At 38.2% G+C, this 20515-nt stretch overlaps 2 protein-coding genes across 2 annotated transcripts; both read left to right on the top strand.

The window, feature by feature from the left end:
• Positions 1–136: 136 nt before the first annotated feature.
• Positions 137–7574, top strand: LOC131333996 (uncharacterized). The gene is made up of 4 exons (XM_058368861.1): positions 137–489; positions 4744–4845; positions 5331–5498; positions 7134–7574. The coding sequence occupies exons 1-4, from the start codon at positions 388–390 to the stop codon at positions 7254–7256; spliced, it is 495 nt and encodes a 164-aa protein (XP_058224844.1). The 5' UTR covers positions 137–387; the 3' UTR covers positions 7257–7574.
• Positions 7575–12227: 4653 nt separating this feature from the next.
• Positions 12228–18439, top strand: LOC131333994 (glycosyltransferase BC10). The gene is made up of 2 exons (XM_058368858.1): positions 12228–13557; positions 17389–18439. The coding sequence occupies exons 1-2, from the start codon at positions 13036–13038 to the stop codon at positions 18025–18027; spliced, it is 1161 nt and encodes a 386-aa protein (XP_058224841.1). The 5' UTR covers positions 12228–13035; the 3' UTR covers positions 18028–18439.
• Positions 18440–20515: the final 2076 nt, after the last annotated feature.

Raw genomic sequence — 20515 nt, 5'->3', positions numbered from 1 at the left:
TCAATCAATACGGAAGAAAATTTGAATAAGAAAAAAATTTAAAAAACCGTTTCTTTGTTGAAAATTAGGTCTTGAACATTGCTAACAGCCTAACCAGTAGTAACCATCAACACTATCCCTTCAAAAAAAAAAAAAAAAAACGATTAACACTGCAATACAAATAGGCCAAAAAAAAATTTTTTATCACGACACATGGCGTGATGTTATTAGTTAGACAGTTGTAGATGAGCATTCGCCGGAGAGGGCTGCAACGGCGAGCGTGCAACTATAAATCGCCCGTTCCAGCGAGTCAAGTGAGTCCAAACCATTCCTCCAAAAAGAAAAAAGCAAAAACCGAGTCCAAAAACGCGAGCGAGAGCGAGAAGCTTCGATTTAGGGTCTGAGAAAATGGTGAACTACTTGTTGATGATCACTGCCGACCTCGAGAACCTGACCAAACTCGAGCCTCAAGGCGGCTGCGACGATCCAAACTTCGCTTACTACTTCAAGGTCTACTTTCACATCACATATATATGTATCTATCCATATACATGTACACAATTCCTTAGGGTTTTCCATTTTGCGCACAATGTTTGCCGATTACATTCCTCGAGTGTGGTTCGTTTTCAACTCTTCCTGTAAAATTGTTATATAGTACTATAATGTAGGTGAATCTAGTGTTTATGTATCTGTCGTAGTGCATATTAAGTATTTTGAATGCATACTCGCTTCGAATGTTAGTTTTGTTTTTATTGCCGTCTGATCCAACAAATTTATGCGAATCTGAATAATCGTTAGGATTTTCATTGATTGCGTTCAAGGTTTGTTGAATACATTCCTTCGAGGGCTGCAAACAAACCGAGCTGTGTGCTAGCAGCCTGTGGCTCAGCTCGTTTAGTAATCGAGACGAGAGGCTCGTTTATTAAACGAGCCGAACTTGACACTCAAAAGCTCGGCTCGGCTCGCAAAAGCTCGGCTCGTTGCCGAGCTTGAACACTAAGAAACTCAGCTTGGCTCATTTACAAGTTAGTCCGAATTTGAGCCACAATGCATCTGATTAGTAGTACCAATTTCTGTCAGTGTGTATGTGTATTTAGGGTTTCTTAATTGATCATGTTTACACTAGTTTGATTGTATACTCCTTCAAATGAGAGTTGTTCCTGCTAACTTACTTCGTTCTGAATCTCTGATAGTTTGCATTTCGATTTACTTCGCATGTTGCTCTTTATTATATTGACTAATTTTCTTCAAATCAATATGGAATGTTAAATTCCTTCAATCTTGTCCATGTATGAGCTCTGGTTCCACTTTCTAACAAATGTGGCATAGTGTATGTAAGCATCGGGTTTCTCAACGTATCAGAGTTCACAGTAGTTTGAGTTTATGCTCTTCGCATGTGAGTGATCGCTATCAACTTCTATTCATATGTGATTTCTTCTGATGTTGCTGTTGACTGCATTTGCTCTTTTGTTACAAATGTATATCTGACACTTGATAGGATCCACTTTGTTTTCTTGGCAGTTGTTGTACTCTGATTCATTGGCACAGAACACTTCATATAAGAAATAGTGATATAGTTCAGTTTAGGATTTCTCTATCTATAATAGTTCAGATTAGCTTCAATGCATACACAGGTCGGATGTGGGTGATAGCTATGAACTGTGTGAGTCATACCTATGACCTGTAATTCTGTTTGATTTATTTCATTATTGATTTATTTCAGATGTTGTTGTTTACTCTTTTTTCTTTTACTGCAAATGTACATGCAAAATGTACAATCTGTTAGGGTTTTAATTTGTTGTGGAGATTTTTTTTTTCATACATTCTGTCCATATAGTTTGTATTTGAACTCCAATTCAGTGACTGGTACCAGTTTTCTATAAAAACTAGATCTATTACTTCAGTTTAGTTTGAATGTATGCCCAATTTAAATGTGATTTATGCCTATTAACTTTTATTCATATCTGATTTCAGTCATTCTGGTCATAGATGACCATCTACATGTCTACAATACTTTAGGGTCTTAGTTTTCTGCAGATAATGTTTCTTTGAACATATTCCTTCAATCTAGTTTGTTATTGTGCTTGCGACCAAAGTGTGTTGTAATAAGAATACCCCAAGCGTAGGGCTAGGTCGGTTGAAAGCATAATACCCGGAAGTCTGGAGTCGAATCCACAGGGAGCGCACCCATAACTTGATTGGAAATTCGCTTTGGGTAGAGTTTTAGCTTTAGGACCGCCAACCAAACTTTGGCGTTGAGACGGCCAACTGAAAGATTTAGTGAATTGGCTACTTAACCTAACTATGGCTTATTAACTAGAGATTAAACTAAAAGCTAGGTTTAGGGATAATCAACACCCATAACGCAAGGGCAGCCTTCTTCTTCTCTTTTCAACAAAAGTGCTAAGCTTGTCTAGGGTTTTTTTGAGGAATTTAAATAAACACCCAGAGGGACATAACTCCAAGCATCAAATGTGGCAAGTGGCTTAACCCTTGCCTACATTTGATCAAAGAGGTTAACTCCTCTAAGTTTTGGTACATAAAATTAACCCTAAATCAAGCTTAGGCTAAGAAAAACGAAATTTAACAGAGAAGAACAAGAAACACCCATGGTCACGGGATGCTAACCATCCCACAACCTAGCCTTGCCACACTACTCACACATATTGAAAGGAGAAATGAAATGAACTAGGAGAGAGACAAGGTAAATACAAAACATCAAGGTTACTTGAAATAAATATAAGATCCTTAAGAGGAGAGAGATTCTTACAACTTTAATGGAGCACACCCACCTCAAAACCCAACAATCAATGCCCTAATTAAGAGAGACTGAGAGTTGAAGATGAGAGGGAGGTAGAGAGAGAAAGAGCCAGCTCTGAAATGAAAAAGATAACCCTAAAAAACGTGCAAAGGGGGCTTATATAGTACCCCTTTTTAGTTACAAAATAAAAAGAAAAAGAAAATAAAAATCTGCAGAATCTGGGAATCTTCTACCAGTAGGCACTGACCCCCTACCGGTAGGACGGTTCGATCCAAAAGTTGTATGCTGCTTTCAGCTGGGATCCTACCGGTAGGCACTAAACTCCTACCGGTAGGTATGGAATGATGCAACTTGGTGGCCTTTCTGTTCCATTTTGTACCGGTAGGGCCTCCCTTCTACCGGTAGGGATTGACAAGGTGAGGGTTGTACCGGTAGGCATTTACCTCCTACTGGTAGGCCCTTCTGGGCTGGGTAGACTTTGACAGTAGCTTCATGCTAGGCTTGTTCAATCTCTCCGGGGCTTCGGCGATGCTTCCCCGGGTTCAGCCATCACTCCGTTTAGACTCCTCAGGTCTCCGGCCGACATTGGAGCGAGGCCATGGCGTTGAGTACGCCTTATTCTCGAAGAAAACCTGTAAACACCAAAAAATGCACCTTTCGCGCAATATCATTCAAAATCCTAGAATTATGCGCGCGGGCGTGGCAAAAATGAGCGAGATAAGCCCGAATATACACACTTTTGTGGGCTTATCATATTGTTTTACCACTCAGTGATCTGCTGTCTTTGAACTCCTATTGCTGTTAACTAATACTCCATGTCCGATTTTGTTCATATACTAGTATATTCTATACAATCTATTCCTCGCTATTTGTTTTTCAAAATTTTAGTTGCTTTTAATTTTGATTCGCGGCTGATCATATATGTACATCGACATGTATACAATCAGTTAGGGTCTTAATTTTGTGCAGATATTGATTCTTTGAACACATATCTTCAATCCAGTCTGCATTTGAATCTGATGCATTTAACTATTACCCCTTGCTATTGAATATGTTATGCATTTGAAGTTAGGGTTACTCAAGCTATCACAGTTCAGCGCTTCAGCTTAATGTGAATGCATACTCACTTTGAAATGAGAGTGATTGATAGAAACTCTCATTCATGTCTGATTTCTTTCGGATGTTGTTATGGATATGCAATGTATACAGTGGGCTAGGCTTTCGATCTATTACAGACTTAAATACATTCATTCACTGTAATCTGTTGTGAACTCCCAGGCATCAGAGTATTACCACTTCCTATGGAAACTGTTCTTTCTGTGAATTAGTTTTTAAGTCCTAACATAAGTTCAGATTAGTTTGAATGTGCACTCACAACTAATGTTTGATTTATATTGAGTATTATTCATATCTGATTTGTTCAGATGTTTCTCTTTACTCTGTTTGCTCATTTACTGCAAATGTCTAGGAATATAATTCAAATTTCCCTACTGTGAACTTAGGGTTTCTCAACTTATCGTAGGTCAGATCACTTTGAATGCATGCTCACTCTGAAGGTAAGTGATAACTCATAATTATTCAGAGTAACTTTCATTCATGCCATTTACTCTATTTGCTCTTTTACAGCATGTGGTTATCACTGTTCTGATTGGTCTTTACTTATATATTCATTTTCTTTGCATCTACTGTTGTGCTTCATATTGTCTCAGCTCCTATTGGTAACGTGTTTCTTCAACTAATCTATTTTGGATGGAATTGGCAACACTATGATCATGGCACAATTACTATATGTGTTTAATTTTTTTCTGCAATCATGGCATTTAAGTCTATTCTTTTTCTTCTTTGACTTCTTTGTTTTTGAGGTTTGTGTTGTTGGAAAAGTGTTGTATAGGGTTTCTGCTACTGTACACTTGATCCCTTTTCTTTCTGATTATGGTGATTTATTTTGGTTTCTGAGCAGCATCTTATGCCATTAGTGCTGTATTTATATATTCATGTTGCAGTTGAAATGCGAGAGATGTGGAGAGGTGACCCAGAAAGATACATGTGTTAGTTTGAGCGAAACAGTTGCTCTGCCCAGGAGTACCACTAATCTTGTTCAGAAGGTGACTCTCTCTTTCTCTCTCCCTCTGCATGTGTTACGATTGTGTACTGACTTCTCAGTTTTCTTTCTGAATGTTGTTCTTTTTGTGAGAAGCATGAAAGTAGACCCATTTGACGAATGTGGTGATGTGTAGTTCTGTCCCCTCCTGCCCCCTGTCATCTCCCTTTCTGCGTTGGCATGCATGGCTGTGTGCAGAGGACGTATTTATTTGTTCGTACTATTTGCTTTGACATCTTACAGATGTCTGGAATTTCCTTATCCGTAACTTTAGCAAAACCACAACTTGTTAATTTCTTCGAGAAAGGGATAGGATCATAGGACTAGTGCAAGTCATGCGTCTGATCTCTGCTGTAATTTCTGTGTCTTTTAAACCTTTGTGATCCTTAGGACTTACATCTACTATTGTACTCCATTGTTTGTGGTTTACGTGTGAAATTATTATGGTCCTGTCTTGAATGATATCTTTTTTCTTTTGTTTTGCTTCAGTGTAAGTTCTGTGGGAGAGAGGGCACTGTGTTGATGGTCACTGGCCGTGGTCGTCCACTGACCCAGGCACTAAGTCAATCAGGACAGTATGCGCCCCTGATGTTGTTTGACTGTAGGGGATATGAGCCCATGGAATTTGCATTTGGCAGTGGTTGGAAAGTGGAATCTGTAAGTGTCTGATTGCTTTAAATCTCGCTCCTTGTTGGACAGGAATGTTATAAAGTTACAATTTACCTCTTGAAGGAAAAAAAGTGAAGAAAAAAAGTAGTTAAAGTTTAGCTTTATGCTGTTAAGATGCATATCCCTTTGCCGTCAAGCATCTATCAGATTAAAAGAATTCTGCTCTTTATGTTGAATTGTGTATTTCATTAGTTATAGTTGAAAAAGATAGATGAGTGTATTTCAAGTTAATGAGATTTGAAGAGTGAAAAAGTTCCTTGCTGATTTAGTTGCAATTGTGGAACCTTAAGCTGTTGCACGTGAGATAAAGTGGTCTGGTTGGTTGTAACTGCAAGTATAGAGCACCAGCAACCTGTAATTCCATCAATTGGTGGGTGCTAAGCTGCTTTATGAGCTGATTTAATTGTACAGATCTGATGGAATGCACCATTACTTGGTGGTCCTTAGAACCTGTCATTATGAGGAAGGGATTGATTACTGTTTTAGTTGTGAGAACCATTGGTATTTGCTTTCAGAGTCAAAAGGAAAAGTTAAATGAAAATATTACGCTAAGTTGCAGAAACCAAGTAGAAAAACATGTAACTAGGATGGGCTAACTTGTAAAACCAAATTGTAAAACATCTAACTAGGTTGGGAATCGTTTGACTAAGTTGTAAAAACAATGATATTAGCTGTCCGATCATTGTTTGGTAATTATCTGTACAAGACCTTCAACCAGTTAATAATGTCAAGAACTCAAAACAACATTAGCTTCCTCCTCCCCGTAACTTTCTTGATTGAGCGTTCCCTTTGTTGACTTGTTGAGAGTAATTAGCACTGTGTTACTGTACATGCTGCTCTGTGCTTTCTCTCCATTTTTCTTTTCACTAATTTTGTGATATCTGATAGCTTTACTGCTCTAGTATTATTTTTAGGCTTACTGTTTATGAGTTGTCCAAGAAGTGATTGATTAATTTGAAGAATGTGTTTTAATGTTTAATTCGAAGCTTTTGGACACCTTTGTTTTCGGGGAAATTGGTTGAATGTTCATAGTTCCTTTTTATTTGTGGAGGAGTTGCTGTCAGAGCAAAACACTTAAGTTCTTGTGTTTCTATTTCTAATCTCTATTTTTTTGTGGAAAATTTTAAGGACTGTTCTCTCTCTATCTCTAATTTGGTACGTGTGAGTAACTAACTAACTATGTGGGGTTATAAAAATAAAATTACTGTGAATGTGACTGGCATGGGCACCAAGCAAAGTATGGTGTTTAAAGAAGTAGACTTGTTTGGAAAGTATGCGAAATAATTCAACCAACAATCTTCCAGTATTACCCTTTCTATAAATGTGAGTCTCTTACTCTTTAGTACTTCAGACTAGTAGGCAAGCGTGTGCACAACTGTGGTTCAAAGCCACGGAATTTAAATGCTGATGTTTCACCCGTCTTCAGAGGATCTTCCACTGTCTTAAGATTGCTGACATATTGATATCACCAATATATGAAATCTTGCAGCATTTAATTTTACTTTAAGTCCTCTTGAAATTTCTCGAGGGTGTGCCATGCCATGAACTTGACTCGTACCTTCATATTAAATCTGTGTACATGATGCGTTAATTATTGTGCTGTGTGTTTACTTTGTTCTGTAGATTGAAGGGACTAAATTTGATGCTGTGGATTTGTCGGGAGGGGATTTCGCTGAGTATGATGAGAAGGGAGAGTGCCCAGTTATGATATCTAATCTTCGTTCTGTTTTCAACGTGGTGAAGTAGGTGGTGCCATGGGTGTGTGTGCAAGCATTTTCACTGGGTTATACAAGAAATGGGTACAGGATAACTGCTTTTGTTCAAGTAGATAACTTTGACATCATGGCATAATAAAAAAATAAATGTAGTTGGCTATGTAAATCTCTGTGGTCTGGCATCTGGAAGTCTTATATATACTAGTAACAACTTAGAGCATACTGTTCAAATACTTTCTATGCATTGTGATTTTGAGGAACCCTCGGTTATGTGGTATTTTGTTCACTCGAAATATTATTGGCACACATATTTGATGCTGCACAAATTGGATGTACGACGTTTTCTGCAGATAGGCTTTTAATGCCTAAGAAGCGATTTCTTTTTCTTTGTGAGGGTCTCTATTCGTTGTTGATTAAGAATCCCCCAGCTGGTTGGGAATTGGAATTGCTGAGCTATATTTCCTCTTGAGTTCCTGCAAATGGGCTCAACATGGAGGTGCCCACTTTATAATAGTTCTTTCTGGAGAACTGTACTTTGAAAGGCTTATTCGCAAAGTTGATGTGTCACTTCAATTGACAGCATGTGCTAAATCAATTGAAGTAGAGTTTTTTTTATAATGGAGAGATTCTGGGCATTCAACAGCAGCTGACAAAAGTCGAAAGGGTTACTCCCTCCTTAAATTCAATGCCGCAATTACTTGATGCTATCAAATCTCAATAGGCTTCAAAGCGTATTGATCTTCAAAGCATATTGATAATCACATCCAGTTGCTGGCTTGACAAACGATTCTTCAGTTTTCCTGTATTCCTGCACAGATTCACTCTTTCAATGGCCATAAGAGAGAAGCTTAGTATTGCGGAGACTTGGAAGCTGCGGGTTGTAGGCTCTGTTTTAATTGTTGTTTTTCATAACCTGGTATCCGGGTATTGAATCGACTACTCCGGGTCAATCTCACCGGTTTCTCACAAAGATACTCTCCATATTGCAGTAGGAATGGGGTATGAAATTGAGTTGTATAGAAGGAGAGAATAGTGGTTTTTGTATGGATTTTGATTGGGGCAATGGTAGTGGAGCTAGAGTGTTTATGGAGAAGAAGAGTGTAGAGAGAGAGAGGGAGTGTTCTGGGAGGCAGGGTTCCATCCCCTCCCCATGCCGCCTCCCCCACTCTCTCTCTCTCTCTCTCTTTTGTGAATTTGGGTTGAGATCGTGCTCAATCTCTCATTTCCCTACATTTTGGATTGACTACCGCCAATCTGTGGTGGATCTAGAGCTCCAATCTCCAACGGTTTCTATAGAAGACGGTGGTGGTTGGGTTCGACAGCGACCTAGTGATGATGCATGGACGACAACGGTGACGGAACCGGTAGTATTTCTGCCCAGAGCGATACCTACACAAAATCCAATCTTAAGTGGACTCGTTGGTTTTTCACCATTGTTGCTGGTTTGACTTGTTTGTTAGGGAATCAAGACTTCATGAGCCATGGCTCAAATCAAGTGGTTTAGGTTAAGTCAAGCTTGGCTAATTAGAATATTTGTTGTGTGGTTGGGGGACCTCTGTCTTTCTTCTCCTCCGTTCCTTCCTTTCATAGAAACAGCAGACTCATGGCAGTTGAAGCTATATACTGTAATTAATACTCCACGAAATGGCATGCAGTCCCACAATCTTTCACTACAATTCATCTCTAAGAAAAGGGAGAGGAAAAAGAGGGGAAAAAGGAGATATGGAGATGGGGGAAGAGAGAGAGATGGAAGGAGGAGGAAGGAAGAAGGCACCTGGGGGAGGAGGAAGGAGGCGGCACCCAAGAGAAATCTTGACTGGATTGGGAGACGTTGAGGGAGCGGAGACGTTCTAGAGAGAAAAGGGTGTATTCTATAGAATGTAGAGAGAAAAGGGTGTATTCTATAGAATGAGATAGTTCGTGCTTTGCCACTCTAGTTGCCAATAACTACCACCTCATTTCTTGTCTCTCTTCCTCCATCGCCACCTACTGTTTGTTCTTCTGCCACCTCCCTCACCCCATAGAGGTCATTACCACTGAAAGTTCGTCATCGTGTATTTGTGTCTTTCCCACCCCCATCACTCGTAGTGTCTGTTTCCTACCACAAAACCCCTTGGGATTCATTTTAAATTATTCGGATCTCAATGTCCGAATCATTCCAGATTTGTCGGATCCTAATGTCCAAACTGTTTCAAATTGTTCGGATCTCCATGATTGAACCGTTTCAGATTGTTTGGATTTCAACATCCAAACCTCTGTGTAGAAGTACATGCGAAAAAAATTTCAGAGTGTTGCAAACTCAACATCACAAGCATTTCCGTTGGTCGGATTTTGTTCCTTGAACAATTTCAATTTGTTTAGAACTGTATGACCAAATGGAATGTTGACTTTTGATCACTCCACAACCTTTGAAAAGAACATCATCGTCAATTATAAGTCTTGAGATAAACTAAATATGAAGAATGAGCCAAAGTAACACGGGGATGGGAGAATATTGTTGATTGGTGGATCATGGTTGTGGCGTGGTGGTCGTTGTTCAAGTATGTGTTAGGGGTAAGAGATAAACGTAAGTAATAGAGATGGTTGGTGGTATTGTGAGATGTGGTGTTGGTGATTGGGAAATAGGGTGGCCGATAGTCGCTAGGGTTCAAAATAAGTACGTGTGGATAGATAATTGGAAAATTTTCAAAATGACACTTGAACTTTGCACCAAATATCACAGAGACACCTGAACTTAAGTTTATTTTAATTAAACACTTGTACTAACAAAATTTCCAAATTTAGACACATCAACTTAAGTTTATTTCAATTAAACATCTATACTAACAAAATCCCCAAATTTAGACCCCCGCCGTTATACTCCGTCCCAAAAATTGCTGACATGGCATCTCCAATCTGTTTAAGTTGCCTCATTGCACATGTTTTTTTGCCCAAACCCAGTTATTCTTTCTGCTCGGCATACTTCTAATGATGGGTTTCGTTGTCCCCTTTTGGAAACATGTGCAATGGGGCAACTTAAACAGATTGGAGATGCCACATCAGCAATTTTTGGGACGGAGTATAACGGCGGGGGTCTAAATTTGGAAATTTTGTTAGTACATGTGTTTAATTGAAATAAACTTAAGTTCAGGTGTCTAAATTTAGGGATTTTGTTAGTACAGATGTTTAATTGAAATAAACTTAAGTTCAGGTATCTCTGTGACATTTGGTACAAAGTTCAGGTGCCATTTTGAAATTTTTCCTAGATAATTTGAAACCTTACGAAATATTTTAAGGCGCCGCTATTCGCAGCCCTTTATTTTCTCCCGTAGCCCACTACATTTCAGTAAATGGTTGTTGAAAATCATAAACAACATTTCGGTAAATTGCTGTTGAAAACAAGATTATATTTCGATAACTACATGTCAAAAATATGTTCAACTTTCGGTAAACAACTGCCGAACATGCATTTTCGGTAAATATCTGTTGAAAAAAATATTATATTTCGGTAATTGGATGCTGAAAATATATTTCAATTTCAGTAACTAACTGTCGAGTATAATTGAAAATTTTTAACGGGCTATGTGAGTAAATAGAGGGCTGCGAATAGCAGCGCCCATATTTTAATATGGTTTGGATACTAAGAGAAAAGGAAGGAGTGAATATAATTTCTTATGATGAGAGAGAGAGTACAGCCTGCTTGCGCCGACAATATTATCCATATTCGCAAGGAAGATTTGCAGCGAACCACACAAGAAAAAATGCGTTTGAGCTTATTTCAGGTCCCACAAAAATTTAAAAAATATTTATAAATTTTTGAATATTATTTTATGGGGTCTATAAAAAATCAGTTCCAACAAATATCGATAAGTATTACTTTTGGATTCGTAGGGGCGAATTGAGCAGTTTCGCCCTACGAATCCAAAAGTAATACTTACTGATATCCGTTGGAGCTATTTTTTACAAGAGTCCATAAAATAATATTCAAAAATTTATGAATATTTTTCTAGATTTTTGTTGAACCCGAAATGAGTCCAAATGCTTTTTTCTTTGCGTGATTCTTTTCAAATCTTTATTGTGATTAGAATTTTCGAGGAGAGAGCTTACATCCCACGGCGCAAACAAAAATATTCTCTGACAATAAAAGCTTAAAAGGTACACATGGTGACAATAAAAACATCACATTCCCGTAACAATAAAAGTTCAAAAGATAGAAGGTGAGGGTTTATAGAGATGGAAATGGAAGGTAGCGTCAAGAGAAAGAAAAAGGAAACGAGAGTCCGCTTTTTTGCCCTTTACTACAATTTAACAAAAAACATTAAAGCTTTACTACAATTTAACAAAAAACATTAATGCGTTCTATTATTGGACTTAAATTTGAAAATTCATTGGACTTAAATTTGAAAATTCTTCTTATTTGAATTTTTTTCGAATTTGTTAGTTTTACTCTAAATTTTTGTAAATTATTGATTTGTCTCGAAGAGAGAAACCGAAAAAGTAATTTTTTTTTACTTTTACCCAAGTATTTTGAGAAATAACCATTTTTTAGCTCAAAAATGACATTTTTTCTCTAAAAAATTGTTATTTTTCAAAATATTTGGGTAGGTCATTTTTGAGCTAAAAAATGGTTATTTCTCAAAATACTTAAGTAAAAGTGCCAAAATTTTACTTTTCCGATTTCTCTCGTCAAAATAAATCAGTAACCCAAAAAAGTTTGGTAAAAAACTAACTAATGTGAAAAAATATTCAAATAAGGACAAAATTTTTATATTTAAGTTAAGTCCAAGTGAATGCAGCAGCAAGCATCACTCACTAACTAACTAAATTAAAACGCCCTAACCTAAAAAAAATTGGATCTCGCTCTATAAAACACCCTAAACTATGCATCGATTCTCTCACCAAGGTGTGAATATTGTATTGTACATTAAAAAGTTCTGGTAACATTAGGGAGGTCTTTGTATTTTTATTACTATTACCCCAAAAAAAGAACAACAACAGAATCCTCCGACAACGGAGCCAACTCAGTTTTCAAGATTGAAGTCGGTATTCAGATTGTGGCTGTGTTGTGTCTGCGACTGTGACGTCCAAACATTCTCCAAACACCCAGCAAACCAGATTTAATTCCTCTCTCTCTCTCTCTCCACGGGATTTCTTCAGCCCCATCTCCTCCCACTCCCTCCCTCTCGCTCTCTAGATATATTCTCCCTGTCTCTCTCATTTGCTGTCATTCTCTTTTTCCCTCTCCTCCAGCCTAAACTTCCTCACTTCCATAAACCATTATGAATTTGCCTCATTCAAGCACCAAGGCTTAAGGACTACGCAGAATCACAAGTAAAGCTTCTACGTACTACCCTCCTCAATTACGGTACGTCAACAGTTCAACCTCTCCTAATTTTACCTTCCAACCTCAACTCGAAATCTTGTCTCTCTTTATCCCGTTAATTGATCTTCGATGCTCATACCCGCGATCTGTATGCTCGAACATAGCGGAGCAAAAGTGCTATAGGGTTTTTATTTGCTGCTCTGTTTTGTGAATTAGATCACATTTTACGACCCCAACTGTTTCTGAAGCTAAGGCCTTCTTTGCCGTTGTAATTCGAATACCCACATGGTGAAAATCCAAACCCAGTTCGTCGACTAGCGAGTTCTGAATTATGCTTTTTTGGAAACTAGGGTTTTGCGATTTTTTAGGAGGAAAATTGAAAGGTTTGGAAAATTCTCTCATTCCAAGCTGTTTCTCTATGTGGAAAGGGTGTTTTTTGGATTGAAGTAGCGCAAAACGGAATACCCACAAGTTAGATTTCGATATATATTCAGCTTGTGGTGTGGAGATGCAGTCAGGGATGATGCTAATGGAGGAAGGGAAGGACCTGACCGTTACCGCTAGAACAAACCAATCTAGGGGTTTTCCACAGAGATTGCTTCAAATCCTTGTGGGGTTCTTTTTGTTGTGTGTTGTGTTTTCAGCCATTAGTATGTACATGGTTCGGTATTCGGGGTTTCAAAGTGCTGTGGCCACAGCAAGGCCAAGTTTCCAACTTTGCGTTGAGAAGCCCAGCAATGGTTTAGAGCAATGGATTAGGCCTCCGTCCAAATTGATGCACAACATGACAGACGAAGAGCTCTTTTGGAGGGCGACTTTTATGCCCCGAATGAAGAATTATCCGTTCGATAGAGTTCCTAAGATTGCATTCATGTTCTTGACAAAGGGACCATTGCCTCTGGCACCTCTTTGGGAGAGGTTTTTCTACAGGCACGAGGGGCTGCATTCGATCTATGTTCATTCGCTGCCGTCGTTCCAAGATCAATTCCCTGCCTCGTCGGTTTTCTACCGGAGACAGGTACCAAGCCAGGTATGTTTCTTACCATTTTATGGTCTTTGTCTTTTATAATAAGATGTACTAGTTACCATCTATATAATATTTGCAGTTAAGTTGAAGTTTGTAGCCATACATGAATTATTTCCTCGTTTCCTTAGCATGTTGGATTATTCTCTTAAGAATTGCTGCTATAAGACAAATGCTAATCATATCATTAAGGGGTAACTGGTTAGGATATGATGCCCCGATGTGACAAAAACTTTATCTAACAATTTGGAGGGACTTCCCTTCCACAATGTGGATTGATCCCAGTTTGTCTGCATCTGATTGCACCAACTCTGATTTTTACATTGATTTTGACCAAGTTATTGCTTGTTTGTCTTACTGCTTCGGCAATTTTTGGCATATGAACTGACTTTTTTTTTTTATCACATGCAAACTGTTTAAAGAGTCTGATTGGGACTGAGGAGTATGACTTTTGGTGATTCGACCAAGTTATTGTCTGTCTTTGTTGCTGCTGCAGAGTTCATTGCATAAGAACTTATTTTAACCATATGAGATATATTAAGTATGTAAGTGGGTGTTTTGTGTCTAATGGTACCATCCTGCTTGATTATCTTTCCTCCAATGCCTTACCAAACCTTGTTAATTAGAAAACAAAAATTGCTCTAGTCAACTCAACTGAATGGCAACTTAATAGTGGCTGTTTCAGTTGCCTACTTGGGGCTCCTCTTTTTTGTGTATTTCTATGGCGTTTAAGTGCACAAAACTTGATTAACAAGGTTTGAGATGTATTAACTATGTAAGTGGGTGTTTTGTGTCTAATGACCATCCTGCTTGATTATTTTTCCTCCAATGCCTTACCAAACCTTGTTAATTCGAAAACAAAAATTGCTCACTTCAACTCAACTGAATGGCAACATAATAGCTGGCTGTTTCAGTTGCCTATTAGGGGCTCCTCTTTTTGTGTATTTCTATGGCGTTTAAGTACATAAACCTTGATTAACTAGGTTTGAGATGTATTAACTATGTAAGTGGGCGTTTTATGTCCAAGGACCATCTTGTGATTATTTTTCCTCCAATGCCTTTCCAAACCTTGTTATTTTGAAGACAAAAATTGCTCAAGTCAACTCAACTGAATGGCAACACAAGAGCTGGGTTTCGGTTGCCTACTAGGGGCTCCTCTTTTTGTGTATTTCTATGACGTTTAAGTACTTTATATGACTAATATATTCTTTGCTACCTACTCACACAACCTCTATCCTGTTTTCCCTTGGTGTTCTTCATCCAACTTGCATCATTCTTTAGTTGTTAGTTGGTACTTGGTACTAATACTATTATTGCTATAACACGCGTAACCAATTATCCAGAACAAGTTGTCCAATTTTTGCAGACCTGGTGCTACCATTAGGTGTTTGACGATTATGGGTACTTCAGTCTTATCTAAATTCTCTAAAAAGCTTAATGTATGTCACATGACCCACATTGGTAGGGCGATGAAAATTACATGATTAAAAGTGAAAGCCACCCCTGTTTGGGAGCTCTTGTCTTTGAGTAACTGTCCACCTGTTGGATGGTTGATGGTCTGGTTTTCCATTTGACATACTTTGTAGTCACATGTGAAAATCATGTGCTTTTAACCGCAGTCTGTTACTCTAGGTTTTGAAAATTCTACTGCTAACCTTCTAATTGCAGTCTTTCATATTTTAGGACTAACATCTTAAGTGGTTCCTCATTTCAGTAATTTGTTGGTATGAATCGTTTGCCTATCTTGGTAGAATGGACACATCTACCCAACGCACGCATCTCAAATTAGCTATGTTAAATGAACTTTGAATTTGATACTCTGGAAAATAATCCTGCACGATGACAAGAATTGTGGCAGAGTTTTGATGCTTTGTGCATTGCTGAAACTGTTGGATATAGGTAATTAATGGACTTGGTTTTAGGAACAAATTACGTGGGGTTTAAGGACAATCCAAGTTATGTTGATTGGTTTACACATGAATGGACCTGACTAATGTGTTTCATGACATCTTTTTCTTTTATTTGAGGGCAAGTATTGCAGAATTTTCATACGACTGTTAGCCATTTTGCTGGCATTAGGAGTATCTGTGGTCTTTTAAAAATGCCAGTCCAACAGCAAAAGAGAAAAACTATACAAAAATACTGGACAAAGATACTTCTATAACAGAGAAAGTATTCTTATCATATTTCTGTTCCCCATGGTACCTCGATATGACATTGGGAACAAGATAGTTAATTAGAACAAATGAACAGAAAGGGAGTGCAGAGCCTCCTGGATGTTGATAAATCCAAGGTCAATGCAGCGTATTCTGATTTCTTACCACACCTTTTTATTCACAGAAAGTCAACTTGTTAACGTATCATAGCATTGTTTTTTGTGTTTGATATGTGTTGCTTGGATTAGTTGAACACAGTCGCTAATCGTTAAATGTTTTCTTCATTGTGTTCATCCAGTCACTAGGAAATGTACATAGATTTGTTACCTTGTTACATGACTTTTGGTAAATCCATTAAATTTAATGTCACCTTCACAGAACTCATACCACAATGGTTAGGTTGAATTTTACAAGAAGAATATTTGGGTAAGGATTCTTTGTGCTTGTTTGACGGGTAAAAGAAGCCTAGCCCCTAGGTAGGTGCTCATCAATATCTTCAATCATTTTCAACTGGGGTTTGGAGGAAGTCTGTATTCCACACCACATGGCTTGGCACCTTTGAACCAAGAGTATGAGGCTTGGGGTCTAAAAGGCAACTGTTTAGCGGATAAGTTTGTTTTATCATTGTGTATCCAGTTTGGATCTTATGCTCAAACAGCAAGGACTTCTAGTAACAGTCAAAATGGAAATAAGAAAATCTTCACTGGAAGTATTGCCTGGTCAAAGTTTTGAGCAACTCCCCTTCTAGTTGTACCGGAAATAGAAAGAAGTGGGAAATTCGTTCGGATTGATTCAACCGTCCATCGTTTGCTGCTTTTACTTGATTCAACTTTGCTGGTGTATCTCTTGGTGTTATCTGATCTGAAGAGGATATGATTTGAATTTGGTTTTCGTTAACATGGCACATTATAGGATCTCTACACTAGTTGCAGAAATTCTATAAACATCCATTGTTTTGGATTATCTTAAGCCTTATTACTAGGTACAAAGGCAGCCTAATGGTTGAGAATCTCTTGACAATCCCTATGTTAGGATTTTTTCTGGAAAAAATGATAAATACTTAATTGCCCAAAAACCTGTCCCCAGTTTGGGCTGCAGGCTACAACTTGCTCGCATGAAACCGGAATAGCTAATCCTATTTGAGGAGATTTGATTCACTCTAGTTCTTTAATTGGTTATTCAACATTCGATACTCCTCATGCACAGTTGTCATACCCTCAAAATATTTTTGACCGTTGTGCTTTCATGTTATCTCAAAAAATTCATAAATATTTTTGTTAAAGCATCCAACTTAATACCAATTGGCAATGAGCGGAGAGGTCGCCCAGGCTCATATACTAGTTTTGGAGGAGATAATTAACTGATGTGGGACAAACTCCAACTCGCATGTGGAGAGATAAACAAACGATCCACAACACTTGGATCACAACAAACTACAGTGCACTTATGGCACAAATAAGGGGGAACAAATTCTCTAAAACCCTAGCTGTGATACCATGTTAAAGAATCCAACTCAATACCAATTGGCAATTAGTGGAGAGGCCGCCCAAGCTCATATGCTACTTTTGGAGGAGATAATTAACCGATGCGGGACAAACTCCAACAATTTTCATCTTTTTCAATTCTGAGGAATTGGTGGTGAATCTCTTATTTTCTTTTCTTTTTTCCCGTTTTATTGCAGGTGTCAGAATGGGGGAAGATGAGTATGTGTGATGCTGAGAGAAGACTTCTCGCGAATGCATTGCTTGATATTTCCAATGAATGGTTTATCCTTCTCTCCGAATCATGCATTCCTCTCTACAACTTTAGTGTCATCTACCACTACATCATGAAATCCAAATACAGCTTCATGGGTGCATTCGACGACCCCGGACCCTTCGGCAGAGGACGCTATAACACCAACTTGGCACCCGAAGTCAACATCACACAATGGCGTAAAGGATCACAATGGTTCGAAGTCAACCGGAAACTTGCAGTTTACATTGTGGAGGACACCAAATTTTACCCCAAATTCTCTGATTTCTGTAAACCCTCATGCTACGTGGACGAGCATTATTTCCCCACCATGTTGACGATTCAAGCGCCAAATCTCGTGGCCAATAGGAGCATCACTTGGGTGGACTGGTCGAGAGGCGGGGCCCATCCGGCTACCTTTGGGAGAGCCGATATCACGGAGGAGTTCTTGAAGAGGGTTCTCGAAGGTCAGAGCTGCTTCTATAATAACCAGCCGTCTTCTGTTTGCTTCCTTTTCGCACGGAAATTTGCTCCTAGCGCCTTGGACCCTCTTCTGCTGGTGGCACCGAAGTATTTGGGTTATTGACGTTGGCATTCAATGGTTGCTCAATTTTGTGACTCATTATAAGATATGTTGTGAACAAGGGCCACCCTTGACTCGGAAGATTAACTAGCACTAATCGTTGGGCAAAATATGGAGCGAATTTGGAAAAGAAGTCTATTGGAAGCCTTCGGTATGTGCCTTTGAGTGTATTTGGAAGAAAGAAGTCTATCGGTAGCCTTCGGCTTGTGCCTTTGAGTGTCGAGTTAATTTCTTCAAGTCTTGGATGTTGGTAGTTGCTGATCTTGTGATACACGCATGTTGATTTTTTTTTTTTTTCTGTTTGTACACAGTTAGATTCAGAATTATCACCCCATGTCCAAGAACTTTTAGATGTACAAAATAAGAGTAATTGATACGTAAGTAGAATTTATAATCGAACCTTTGATTGGAATTTAGAGTAGCCAGACAGAGATTGGTCTTAGGTGGTGTTCCACTTTTTAAAAAAGTTCTTTTTTTTCAAACGGAGGTAATTTCAAATTCAAATATAATGAAAATGGAAAATATTTTTTTAATTTTTTTTGCACCGTTTAAAAGATCTTAATGAGATCTATCAAATAAGATCCATATTGGTAGGAAAATTATTTACGTGAACACATGATTTTTGAGCTTGAAATTGCCTTCTTTTTGTTTGCTGAGCATTCTTGCAGTAACTCTATAGTTTTGCCAAGTTTGTGTATGTATTCCATTGTTGCTTAGCTTTCCAGCTCTGTTGCTTTGCTCCTGTTTTCGTTCTCCCTCACCCTCTCCCTTCTTTTATGGTGTCTTTGGTTCCTAGATTTGTCAAAAGATACGAGTTATTATTCTCCCTGTGTTAAGGAAAGAGAGCAATCGATCTCATCCTGCTTGTGAGCTCCAATTCACAAAATAAAGTTGTACTCTAATTCAATTGATGAAGGAAGAGAGTGGGAATTCGCCCACAAAATTGAAAATGGGCCGGAGGGGGACACCACCACCCCTCCTATATTTGTGATATACAAAAGTTTCTCGAAGGGATGTTGGGAGAGTGTCTATTTTGCCTTGGTGAGGAAATTATTATCAGAGCCCTTCGTCATGTAATCTTTTTTTTTTTTTTAAAAACAACTACTTCCTCCGTCCTAAAAGAATGTCAACTTTTGATATTTGTGTTAAATTCAATTCCATATATTTTTCAATAAGAATATCCAAAAATATGCAATATGAATCTTGTTTGATACGTAGTTCTCAATTATTTATGTTATAGGAGTACAAAGTTAAAATATATGCAATAAAAGATGTCACGGACATTAAAAATTGACATCCTTTTTGGGACGGAAGGATTAAATTGCTACTACTATAATTTCGGAAATAAACTATACATGGTTATTGACCTGATGATTTTGATAATATTTTGCATGAACAATCATCTAGATGAAGTCTAACAAAAATAATATTTCGAAAATCAAACCTTGACCCAGCTCATAACCCACCCACGTCACACCAATATTGCAATCAACGTATGCGATTTGGGGAAATAGTTACATATAATCGCCGGCCTTATAGTTTTTGAAACTCCCTTATTATACTTTGTCAATTTTATTTACCCCATATGGAGAGACCTTCTATCCCTAAATTAAAACTTTGCGAGATCCTTTATTCTCAATTGATGGTAATACTACGTCATTTCGATAACGTAGCACATCAATTGTACTCAAAATGGTCTAGATTCTCTCCCGTAATTGTCCCGCATAGTTTTGTAATTTTTCTCCAGTGAATTTTTACCGATTTGAGTTTTTTTATAAAATCCCTGCCTGTGAGATACTTCCTCCATCTCAAAAAGATTATTCACTAATCAAAACAAGAAGCAAAAAATTTTTAGTTCTGTCAAAAAAAATAAAATTTAAAGAACTATTCGAGATATCTAGTAACTTACGGAAACAAAGTACATAAATTCTTATCGCAATTTCCCCCCCCCCCCCCCCCCAACCCAATTCTCATGGTTTGAATGAAACAATTCAACATTTGATTTGAATTTGTTATTTTTGTCGCTTTTGCGTGCAATTAGTCTTTCCACAGTTGTATTCATTGCACGCTATAAGATAGTAATATTTTTATCAATGATGTTGTTACTCTTCCATTTAAAAAAATAAAACAATCCAACAGATTTTCCTCCTTTTTTAAACAGCATTGTAATTTGTATGACAGGGTTAGGATCGATATCTCCTATTCAAAGATCTCTCTCCTGATCCTGACAATGAGTTTAAACATTATTATTGTTAAGTGTGAAATCATTCTGGATGATTTCCTCTTTTAGCAATTGGCCACGTCGAAATCAAACAGCTGTCAGTTCCTCCCTCAGCCTGCACCGTCCGGGCAGCCAACTGCCCGAACTAACTAACCGTCTGCCCGACCCCCCCCCCCCCCCTCTCTCTCTCTCTCTCCTCCCAACAACCATAAAAACCCTCTTCTGCCTCCTAAACGCTTCTCTACTCATCTCCTCATTCTCTCCCTCTCC

Source organism: Rhododendron vialii, chromosome 7a (genome assembly GCF_030253575.1).
Source record: "Rhododendron vialii isolate Sample 1 chromosome 7a, ASM3025357v1".
Lineage (NCBI taxonomy): Eukaryota > Viridiplantae > Streptophyta > Magnoliopsida > Ericales > Ericaceae > Rhododendron > Rhododendron vialii.
The sequence above is the reverse complement of the archived record's forward strand: the minus strand, read 5'-3'. Positions and strand labels throughout refer to the sequence as shown.